The sequence below is a fragment of the Aptenodytes forsteri genome, unplaced genomic scaffold, assembly GCF_000699145.1.
Source record: "Aptenodytes forsteri isolate BGI_AS27 unplaced genomic scaffold, ASM69914v1 Scaffold61, whole genome shotgun sequence".
Taxonomy (NCBI): Eukaryota; Metazoa; Chordata; class Aves; order Sphenisciformes; family Spheniscidae; genus Aptenodytes; species Aptenodytes forsteri.
The window spans coordinates 1989417-2001341 of record NW_008794443.1 but is presented as its reverse complement, the minus strand read 5'-3'; the positions used below and the strand labels follow the sequence as shown (position 1 = coordinate 2001341).

The 11925-nt window shown below is 34.8% G+C and overlaps 1 protein-coding gene across 1 annotated transcript in view; it reads left to right on the top strand.

The window, feature by feature from the left end:
• Positions 1-4941: 4941 nt before the first annotated feature.
• Positions 4942-11925, top strand: part of LOC103907552 (PR domain zinc finger protein 2) — a 14563-nt gene continuing 7579 nt past the window's right edge. Inside the window, exon 1 of the mRNA XM_019474754.1 lies at positions 4942-5014. Within this exon, the coding sequence (XP_019330299.1) occupies positions 5006-5014 (9 nt within the window). The 5' untranslated portion in view covers positions 4942-5005. The remainder of the gene's footprint in view (positions 5015-11925) is intronic.

Here is an 11925-nt window from a genome sequence, read left to right as displayed (position 1 = left end):
CAATAGGTAATAGATTTTAGTGTTAAGAAAATCATTGTTTGCCCATTTTTTCTCCATTCTTATTCTGGCCGTCTTGAGTAACTGAGAATGTCTTTGCGATTAAGTGCCCATAGATGGTGCTTCTTGTTTCTATCAAATACATGTTTTAATCTTTCAGAGTTAACATGAACTTAATTTTTTTTTTTTTGCAAGCTTTGTTTCACCTAATAAATTGAAAATTTGTGGATTAGAGTATTGAATGGAAAAAATGTAGATGTCCTGATGCTAAAAAAAAAAAATAATCATGTGCCGCAACTAAAAACTAAAAGCAAAAGACAGTTTCCAAAGCCCTGCAGTATCCCAGCCTGAACCCCTGGTCATTAGGAAGGCGGACTGTTGAGACTTTCAAGTTTTGTTCCTGGTTCTGTAATGAACATGTTTTTACCGGAGCAGTGACGTAATGCATGTCCCATTTTCAGCTTCCAGAATAGGATTGATACCCTTATGCCTGGTTTTTCCTTTCTCTGAATTGGAAGCAACATTCTCTTTCAAAGTGCTTTTTGATTCTGGGAATTGTTAAAAAAAAATCCCCACATACAGAAATGATAAATACGGCTTATAAAATCAGAAGATAGACTATTTAGTATAACCTAGGAATGCTTACTAGAAGTACCATCTTATTTAGTTTGAAAAAGATGATCTGTAACGTTGGGTTTGTATACAGTTACTTGCTCTTGTTTGCAAACTTTATTCCCAGTAAGTTATATTTTTTTGGTAAGGGAATATTTAAAATTCTTAAGCGTAGAATTCAGAAACAACATCAAAATGTTTTTTGTTTCAAGCATTTTGTTTTAGAGTGACCACAGTGTTTCCTCAAGTATGAATCCTCGTGTATTTCTTACCTAAATAAATATAGTTTGTTGCCTAACAATGAGCCTTTCTAAATACACTTTTCTGAAACTCTTAAGATTACGTGATGCAGGAGATCTTCTTTCTCTCGTGTTTGTTTCCCAGATGCTTTAATGTCTTGAGAAAGTGCATAGCATTTTTGTACTCATGAGGAACAGTAGTAGGTGGTGGTTTGAAATAAATGAGACTTGGCAATGTTTTCTGGAAATTAATTAAAAAAATTCAGGTTACTGTACTGGTGTGCATGCTTCATTTTTGGCATAGAACCTTTCTTTATCTTAAGGACTTCAGTGAATCTTCAAGGTTTACTGTGGTAGACGTTGTTAACAATATTGAGGTCTTTGACTGGTAGATGCAGGTATGTGTTGCTGTTGAGTTTGGAGGAAAGGCTGAATGGAAATAATTGTTACCTCTATTTGACGGAGCTGCTGACGTGACTTTTTCAATGTACTAACACAGTTGTAGTCTATTGCTAACTTTAAAACTGATTTAATGTGGTCATCATCACTTCTTTAAACTTGATATGTCACAATTCCCCTGATGACAAATCAGAGCAGTATTATTTTATTTGGGGCTTTCTGGAAAATCTTGCATTGGACTTGACTGTATGTGTAGCTAAAAAGTCATTAGCGTACAAAGTGAAAGCCTGTTTCTGCTTGCAGTGACAAGAGTAAATACGTTGTTGGTAGTCATTGATCATACGGGGAACTAATATTTGTGCAGCAGTTGTAGAATTTGGTTCGTGTTTTCTTGTTTTTGTTGAACTTTGTGCACTAGAAGTTAAAACGTAAATGTAGTGTTACAGATACTTCGTCTTCTGTTCTTATGTCATGTTTCATTTAGGTAGAAAGAAAACTAGTGACTGTACATAAACCTGTAGATAGTCTTAATTATTTTTTTTTCCAGTGCAATTAATCTTGCTTTCCACATAGCTGAGTTTATTGTTAACAAAATAGGTAACATGGAGGAAGGAAAAAGTAGGGAAATATTTTCAGGCATTTTTTCGGTTAGAAAGCTCATACATGTAACTTGTCAGAACTGCAAGCATAAAATGTTAAGATGAAGTGTTTTAAATTAATAGCTTTATAAATACTTGTTGAAGCTTTTGGTTTATTATAGCTTAATTCCTCATCTAGTATTTTATGGTCAACTGGTTCCTCTGGTAACTTGTAGCTGAAAGAGTATGGAGTAGTGCAGTCTGTTAGGAATCTACCTAAGCTCTAAGCTGTGTTATGTGGACGTTTAAATACATCAGTATGTTAAGATTTGTCGTATTCTTCTAAGAAATACCATTGAGAGGTTTGGATATAACCAGTTCTATAAAAGCTGAATAAAACATTTATTTGTAAAAATTTGTAAAAATACCAGGCTTATTTTTTGTTTTGAAAATTCTTCGAAAACAATATTAATTCTAAGCAAAATAATTTTGAATTAGTATATGAAATACAAGAAAAGTGTATTTTTACTGCTCAAATGAAACAAAGTAAAGAAAAAAGTATTTGCTTTTCAAATTTTTGACTAATTTATTTAACAACTTGGGAAAGAAAGCTTAGCTTAGAGGAAATTTTCAGCTTGATGGGACTTTCGTTTAGCATTGACCCCTTCAACCCATCACTTAATTGATATTTACTTCTTGTCTCTCAGATTCTTTATGTTTAGTGGCTGAGTAGTGATGGTGTTGAATGTTTGCTTCTGTAAGGCAGTGCTTTAAATCCTTATTGCCTTTACAACTCTGGGTATTCTGGGTTAAATGCCTTCCTCATTTATTCAGTGTTGAAAATCACGTATGTACTTCAGATGACTGTCATTTACCGCAGTGTAACATATGTGCACTTCTTACAGTAGGTTTTCTAAATCACTTTCCAGAACCATGATAGAAAATGGTTATGTCAACAGTTAAGCCCTTGTCATTGAGGGACTGATAATCTTCAGTGAGAGGGAGGAGAAAAGGTAGAAATAGGCAGCTGGAGACAATAACCACTTAAACTCGTACGCTACAGCCATAGCAGCTCATCAGGCTGTGCTCTAAAATTGTGTCAATAAAAGGTTCATGCTTTTGTTGTCTTTACGTGAGTAATTGTTTTTTGTTTTGTAGCCAAGTATAGAAAAACAAGACATTTGTTACTAAAAATAAGTTGTTTTTCACACTAGGAAATGTTTTGATGCCTCTCTTGCTATCCAAAATATTTAATTTATAAATTGTCATTGTGTGGGTATTGTCCCAATGAACAATGAATAAAAGAGCAGTGGCTTTTTCTCTGTTATTCAGGCCTCATCTCAAGTACAGAAGTTTATACTGACTCCAACATTTGCTTTTTCTTTAATCAGCATTTCCATGTGCTAAGGCAACTTTCAGCAGATGACAGGCAGTCTATGGATCAAATTTCAGAAACCATTTGCCTGAAGCATTTGCGTAAAAATGTCTGAAGTCGAAATCATATTTGTCAGGAGGGAAAATGAGTTAAGATATCAAGGCTGAGGGAAGTAAAGGGTATGTGGAAGATGTGTGAGAAACAACTGTGTGCTAATGCATTAGCAACTTAGAGCCAAAGGGACATTATTGTCAAGATTTAACAATCTCAGGAGTGCCTGTAACTAGTAATGAAACCTGGGGAGCACTCCCTACTTGTTCGGTAGTTTCTTGGTGTTGGCTATGTTCTCCATCAGTGTTAGAGAAAATTTTAGAAAATCAAATGCTCGGGATGTATCATTCCTAGGAAATGATTTGTATTTGACAGATGTACTGAAATAATTTAGAAAGTTGTAATAGTACATTCCAAAAGGAGTGTTTTTCTTCAGATGTTTAAAAGCTGTTCAGATAGAGCTCCTTATCCTGCAACTGGTCTTTACTGGCAAACTGTAAATCCCACAGAACCAGTTGCAAAACTGGAACAGAAAAACAGATGTTTCAGCTCTTTGTCTAAATGCTCATGTAGTATGGAAATATAAAGACAAAAGGAGTTAATCCTGGAAGAGCTGTAAACAACAGAAATATTCTTTTCAAGGAAGTTTTTCCTTTTCTTATGAATTTCTTAATGCGACATTTGTATGATACTTGGCAGTATTTTCACTGTTAGGCGGCATTAAGAATTCTCACAGTGCAAAGATGTGAAGGATTATATGAAATTTATTTGGAGTATATTTTGCTTGAATGTATTTTAAATCAAATGTTAGTATTTATACAAAGTGCTTAGTAAAAAGTCAGTTAATCATTGTTATAATAAGAAAACTAAAGACAGGGAAGAAATAGCAGTACTTGAATAAAGTGCTTTAAGTGATTAGGTACCAGTTAACCTCCAAAAAAGGGTGTTGTTCATTTATTGACAATTCTGTATGACACCAGGAAGGATAGTGTTTCCAGCGTAACTTGCAATAATGCTTTTTTGTATGTATGTTAAAAAAAAAAAAAGGAGGTGAGTCGATGTACTAGACTCTTAGATATGGCATTGTTCTGATTTAGTTTTGTCTTAAGTCACGAGTTTCCAAACTTGATGCCTACTTGCACTAGGATTTTTTGTTGGAAACCTTTTGAAATCTCAGGCTTCTGTTAAACAAGAATGACAAATGCGTTAGTGTAATAAAATACCTTAATAAAAGGCCCAATTTTAATGAAGACTTTCCTGTTTCTAATATGGGAGAGTAGCGACTCAAATGCATGCATTTTGTTAATTTGAAAACCACTTGAGGTCTTTCATAATGCTTTGATATTAAATTCTAAAGAGATCTGACTCCTAAAGTTCTTAAAAGTACTCAATCTTGAACAACCTAGCTTGTTTTTAAAAGCAAATGAAACAATCCTACTTGAGCACATTTCTGTTGCATCATCATTTAAAACTGGGAGAAAGATTAATGACAGATATCTGTCTTGAAATTATTCATATAAATTTGAGCTGTAATAACAAAACTATAGTTTGGAGCAGATTTCTTTATAAAGCAATATGCTCCTTTGTGACAAATGCTTTAGGAAGAGAAACTACAGGTCTGTGTGTACTTTCAATTCAATGTAAATTTGTAGGTAGGTACGTGTTACAATTGTCTGTTTTTCTTTTTAGGGCTCATGTAATCAAAGGAGTTTCTTTGTTGTGTGTATCTTTTCAGAACACAACAGGAATTCAAAATGAATCAGGTGAGTATGAATGTAAGACTTTATCAAAATACTTAGATGTTAGAACAGTTAATTATTAATAAGAAAAGAAAACCAGCCACTAAAAATGTTCTTTAAAATCTTCAGTGTCATTAAATTTCATAAACCTCCTTTCCATAATGTGTATGCTTGTGCGATTTATTTTATTTCATGGATTTAAGTTTTTTGTGTGTGAAGTCCCTTTAGCAGCATCTAAGTTATTACTGCTGGCACCTCTTATAAGAACACCTCTCCAGAAAAATCCATTTCATCCTGAGGCTTTGGGTGATAATTCAGCTCCTTATAGAAGTGGCTTGAAAACTGAAGGCTTCCATTTTTTTTTAACCTTTTTTAACCACTTTACTATTTCAAATGTGCAGTGAACGATCTGTCACAGAAATTGATTGAACAGGAAGTTTTACTCTTTTCTGGAACCCTAAGCATTTCCCCTAGAATCAAGTGAAAAGACTGGGAAAGTGCATTTCTTTTGTGATGCAGTACTCTACTATATGGATGCAAGAATATCCTGACTGGAGAGTATTGTTTTAACCAATGCCAAGTGTACATGATTTTATTTTGTCTATCCGCGTAGGAATTATACATCTGTTTGTCTATCACGCACAACTGAATACAGTTGTACTTAGATACTTACAGAAAAAATACATGTTGCCTTAAATTTTTCTCACAAGTACTTCTCTCTTTGGATGATCTTACAAAGTCCCTTTGGTGTGGGAATGTGAACATAGGATAGTACACTGAAGGAATGCCATTTTTAATTTGCTAAAAAAGTTGGCTATGAACAGAAGGTTTCTTAGCCAGAAACAGCCACAATACACAGTCATGTAAAATGCTTTGTATACTTTTTTTATTGATGTCTGTATCTAATCAGTGCGTTTATTGCCCTTTATGCCCTTATGTGATCATCAGCAGCACTGAATACAATTAGCACTTTGCTGAAGTATGTTCTCACTAAAGTTATAGAAGCATATACATAATATAAGTAATTACAGTGTGAAATGTGTTGGTGAGATGTTTCCTGTTGCTTTTTTCCTCTGGTTTAAAGTGAAAAATCTTCAATATGTATGTGCGTATTTAAAAAGCAAAAAGCAAAATATAATCTCTATCAGAGCCTTGAAATATGTATTGTAAAAAATACATATTTGTATTGTATCTATACATAAATATAAATTATCATATATATAAAATACAAATAACATTTGCATTAGCACACTTTGAAGCATTCGTAGTCTAGTTTGGGGTAACTATTGCTTCATAATTTATTTCTATTGAGATTTGAAATTTTTTCACCTGTAAGGTTTGTTTTGAATGCACTCAGTGGCATGAAGCGAACAGCCTATTGCTCTGCCTGCTTGAGTAATAATCCTGCTTTATTAGTCATTCTGATAAGCTTTGAATTCTGCTAAAATTCTGAAGGCTGTAGATGCTAATCTTTAATTGTTATCATTGGCTGTTTCCTTCCCATTTGTGTGTCCATGTCCCCTTGTGTCCTGTCTGTTGTCGTGTCCCGTCTGTCCCCCCCCCAGTCTGTTTCTAGAATTAAGATTTCTGTGCTGTATGAAAACAAAGTCTTCATCTTTCTTACTGCTACTGCTAATATTGCTTATGCAGTGCTGTGATGTATGTCATCTTACAATTAAATAATGAGATGACCCTGCCTCTGGGAGTAGTTAAAATAGCTTAGAGTCCTTCGAATGGTGTTTCTGGCTTTCACATTTCGTTTCCAAAGTGTACAGAGCTCATATGGCTTTTTATTGTTCAATTACCATTCATATTAAGTGTGTATTTAGCATCAACCCTGTGGTGTTTTTTCTTGCAGTGCCCTTGTCATTTCATTCACTGTTGACAAGTTGTAGTGCCAGGTCTGTATAAGAAATGTTTTTGCCTGATGCCAAACATCTTTCGAGTGTTCTGTTCTCGTATTTCTTTCATTCTGCTTATCTCTGCTTTTGGTGTGACTTCAGTGACCCTGAAACTAATTGGACTATTGTTAATTTGTTTGGTGTGACTTCAGTGACCCTGAAACTACTTGGGCTATTGTTAATTTAGTTTATATGAAGAGACAGCTAGTTTTGTTGTTTAGAACATAGAAATCTTGAAGTAGTGAAGGAAAACCTTTTCATAAATAGTTTGATATGGCCTTCTTGTAGTAAGGAGAAGAAGGGTTAAAAAAAAAAGCTGCTGTTTTTGGAATTAATATTTTTGGGTTTCTTGGAAGATTGCTGTCTCAGGATAGACAGTATGCGTTCTCTATTTGTTTTAAAAATAAATCTGCCTGTAGTATCTAAACTACTTCATCAGAATATGCTGAATAATTTATTAAAAAAAAACCCAACAAGCAAACATGGGGTTTTGATTGGTAGCATTTACTGCATCTCAGACTGCATTAAGATAGAGTAGGAAGAAGGTTGCATGCTACCTGGAAAACTGCATGGGGTTATTTAAAGGTAGTTATTTAAAAAATGCTGAAGGCATACGTTAACAAATTACACCTGCACTTGTACGAAAACTCCCTCTCCCCATTCCCTCTGAATTTTTCAAGGTTTATTTCAAATATTTCTGATACATCTTTAATTTTCAAGCACACACAGTGAAATTGTTGCAAAGAGGGGTAGCCAGATAAGGTTCTTGGGCAAGCAGAGAGCTTTCTGCTTCTGACTTACCTTTCTTGTGCTAGCTGGCTGTTTGCGTCAGCAATCTTCCTTAGTCGCTTCATCTCCTTTTCACAACTACCTCTTCTAACTTCTCTGCCGTGTCCCTCTTTCTTCAATGGCATCCTTTCCTTTATCTTTTCATTTATCTTAATCCTATTTCCACCACACATGACACTAACTGAATGTTTGTCATTCATTACACCGTTCAGGATGGTTTTTTTCCCTTTTGCTCTAATCTGATAATCTGTAAACATCTTGTTGCAGGTACTGTTTCTACTCTGCTTAAATACTCCTTGTAACATTATAGTCTCATTTGTGGTTGGTTCATAGGTACAATTGTATTGAAAGTGGTGTGAAAAATTGCTTAATCAGTGTGTTGAAAGGTACTATCAAAGTGATTGGTCTCTGAATTTGATGCAAACAGGAAAAGATAGTTTCAGTTAAGGCACCCCTTTAGCCCTCAAATGATTTTTTGGCATTGTTCTTAAGTCACTTCACCCCGGCTCATTTGAACGCTAGCAATGTAATATTTCTGATGAACTTCAGAGTAAGGAGCTTAAAAGTGAAATAAGCTTCAAGTGCTTTTGTATTCAAAATTGCAGTCTTGAAGTGAGTGAAAGATACCGTATTAGGACTTCAGTTAAATGCAAAAGTTGGCTGTAGGACTTATCAAGAGGTGAATTTTTTAAGCAGAAAAATAAATTTAAATGTGATTGTTAAGTGTTGGTGGAAAAGTTGTTGAAATATAGTATTTCTTCTTTTGGTAGACAGACATTCCTTGGGGACAAGCTGTGATCTGGAAAATGTTTTAAGTAGCTACATTTAAATTGCAAATAAAATGAGATTGCACTGATTTGACTGAACTAAATTGTTTATTTCACTGTTCAGTGTTTGGTTACTTATTACCATTCGTTTGAGGTGTGAAATGTATTGTTATGTACTAGGCCATATCCAATTTTCTGGTACTTGGGACATCCATTAATATGACAGGTGTCGAATGAGTCCGAGTGTTGTATTCTCTGAATGTAGCTGCTAGTCTTTGATTTTTGTAGGTAGATGCAAAATAAAGTTCTGATTGTATATTACTCCATACAAATAAACTTCTTAAATGATAGAACAGTTTGGGGATATTTATGGCTAAAAGGAGGTGTAACTATTAAGGAATATGCCAGACACATCAGAGGATATGGCACAGTGCTGTACACTTCTGTCTAAATCAGCTGAGTCTGATTTTTAAAGTTTTGGTAGGTTAGAATTTATTTACATGCTTGCGATTTTTAACTGCTCATCTAGCTTTGCTGTAAAAAAACCCAAAAAACCAAAACCAACCCCCCCTGCCAACAAACCAAACCCCAAAATGAAGCTCAATCAAAAAACCACCCCAGTTCTGTTAGCTTGAAACTTGAAGTGCATCGTTCTGATAGCTGTCTTGTTCACTCTCTAGTCCCCCTCATCTATGCCTATATATAATTTGTTAGAAACCATTGTGAAAAATAGGCTTGGTTCTCCCCTAATGAAATCATGGGGTAAGGTACTGGAAAGATATTTAGGTTTCTTTGATATGCTGAGAAGAGCGTGTTTCTTTTTTGTCTGATGAGACATGGCTTCTTGTGTATCAGTTCAAGGCTAACAGATGTCTGAAAATCAGACTTCTTTCATCACTATTTTTCTTTTCGGATTGTTGGAAGAGCAAAATAAAACTTTGCTCTGCTTTGAATAGACTTCAGCTATTATAACGAAAGAATAAGGATTTTCTTTTTTCCCTCTGGTCTCTTCACTCTCTTGGATGGAAAGGGATTTCTGGCATTCTATTCCTTCCATGGTTTCCAATTTGGGGGTCTTTCTCCCCTACAAATAGCTCTCTAGGTTGTGTCTGTGCAGCTGTTAGGGCTTACCAAGGCAGCAATAGAATAACCTTGCTATGACTCCAGTTTTATCATTTTTCTCGTTGCTGTTAAAGCTGGCAGAAGACATGTTCTTGTAACATAACTCAGCAAGTCACATTCATAAATGTAGAGAATAATTGCCACAAGCAGCACCCTCAGAAAGAGTAGGTGCTAAGTAGCAAAGGTTGAGAAGCTTTATCTGTTTTGCTTTAGAGGTAAAAGCCTTGAATTTGATAGCATATAGAGATGCATTTTAAAATACGTTTCCAGTAAACTTTCAGCATAACATGTGTCATAAGTGCTCAATGGAAAATGCTCTGAGTATTACTCAGTATATGAAAACTACTATCGTATCTCTGCTTTATGGTTATATGTAAAAGCAAGAATCATTCCCAGAAAGTCGGGGTTTACTTGGGCAACTATAGTGTTGCCCAATTTGTTGTCATTTTGCAGTTTAACACCTCCTAAAGCTTGTGCAGAGCTTAGATATAACATCCTTCATATTAAAGTAGTTACTGCCATCACCAGCAGTATTTGTTTCTGACCAGAATGATCAAAGTTCGATGTCAGAGGGCAGGTACTTTTTTAGGGCTGTTGCACGTGGTTCAACATATGCCTAGTTCTCACCAAGCACAATTCTTTCATCATGTGGACAGATTTTCTGGGAAACTATGCATGCTTGTAACTTTGAAATTCTGGTCATTTTTATCAGGAATAGCGTTTTGTTGATTTTAACTAGGTAATAAAGAGCTAGTTGTTTAATGACAAGTGTGAGTAGCGTTTACTGTTCTGTTATACAAATAATAGTATGAATAATATTATAAGCAGCCTATTGAACTATGTAGGCTCCTTAAAATGGAACTAATCACTTACTAGACATTCATAAATCATTTATTAGCTTTCTATTGCCTTTCAAACTTTAACATAAAAATACCATAAAACCTTTCGTATTAATTATAACCTGCTGGCTAAGGATTCTGAGCTGTTGATTTATTTAGGAATTATGATTAACATTTAGGATACTGAAATAATAACTTTTATGACATTATTTAAAACCCTTTATTCTCTCTAAAAGCTGCTTTTAGCTTATTCTATTTGTTGCAGAGCAGTAAACTTGACATGCAGATACTTTAACGTCGATCTCTGGAGTGAAATGGCATGTTTGTAGGTTGTAAACAGAGCAGTAGAAAGACAACAATAGACCCAGTAGTAGCTCTGTGAAGTACATTAAAATACAAGCTTCATCATGTCAGCTACTGTACCGTAAGGGTATTACGCACGTTACTAGTCTCCAGTATGTGCAGGGTAGCTTGTCTCTGTCCACCTAACACTCAGTACTGGGTAGTACGGGATATATCCGTGTTTATGGCAGAGTAGACAGTGTATCCCAAGTGCAAGTCCTAGTATATGCATTGGAGTAGTTAGTTTACTGCAACATCCTCAATTCAATAGGTAAAACAAATAACTTTTCATTTTTGTGAACTGTATGCACTTCTCGGAACTTTGAGTATGGTTTTCTCCTTAAGTTACTGTTTAGTCTTCCTCACAAGTGATACGCTTTCACGTAAGGCAATACCAAAAACTGTTTTAGATTGCTTTTTGGGGACTGATTAGATCGAGTATGCCTGAAAGTCATCACTTGAAAAGGGGAATTAAAGAATTGCTAATATATGTGAAATTATCCTCAGTGTGGTGGGTAGCTGATGTTCTGGCTTTGCGCTGTATTTCCAAAGTCATCACTTGTGTGTTTCTAGGCAAGTTATTCCTGTTACTGAAGCTTTACATCATTCGTTCCTTTATGCATAGGGGCTTACGCAGTTGTTTCGTTTGGAACTTTTATGTGCATGTTTAGGAAATGATTGACAAAATTAAAATGGAAGGCTGCATGAGCAGGTCTGGACCCTCAGACTGTAAGTGCTCTGGAGCTGGAATTGCCCTTTGTTTTGAAACTTTGAGATGTCCTGATACTCTAAGCTGAAATACCAGTTAGCTTTCATTATGAACGCAAATAGTACAAAACCAGGGTATACGCAGAAAAATTGCAGTATATCTCAGTTTTCACTTAAAAGAATTGAAGGATTCTTTAAAAAATATATAGAAAATGGAAAATGCTTAGAATTGTGTGTTGAGTACAAATAAATATTTTTAGAACTTAACAACTTTTAGCATTTAATTTCCTAATTCTCTGTTAATAGACATGCCTTTAATAGTTAAATATTTTTTTTTCCTTGCTATTGATCACCATTACTTTTTATGGACAGATATTTATGTTAAGTCAAACAGAAAATGAAACGGATGCTTGATAAGACATAAATGTTTTTCCAGTCATCCTTTTCATTAATGCTGTCGGTTATAA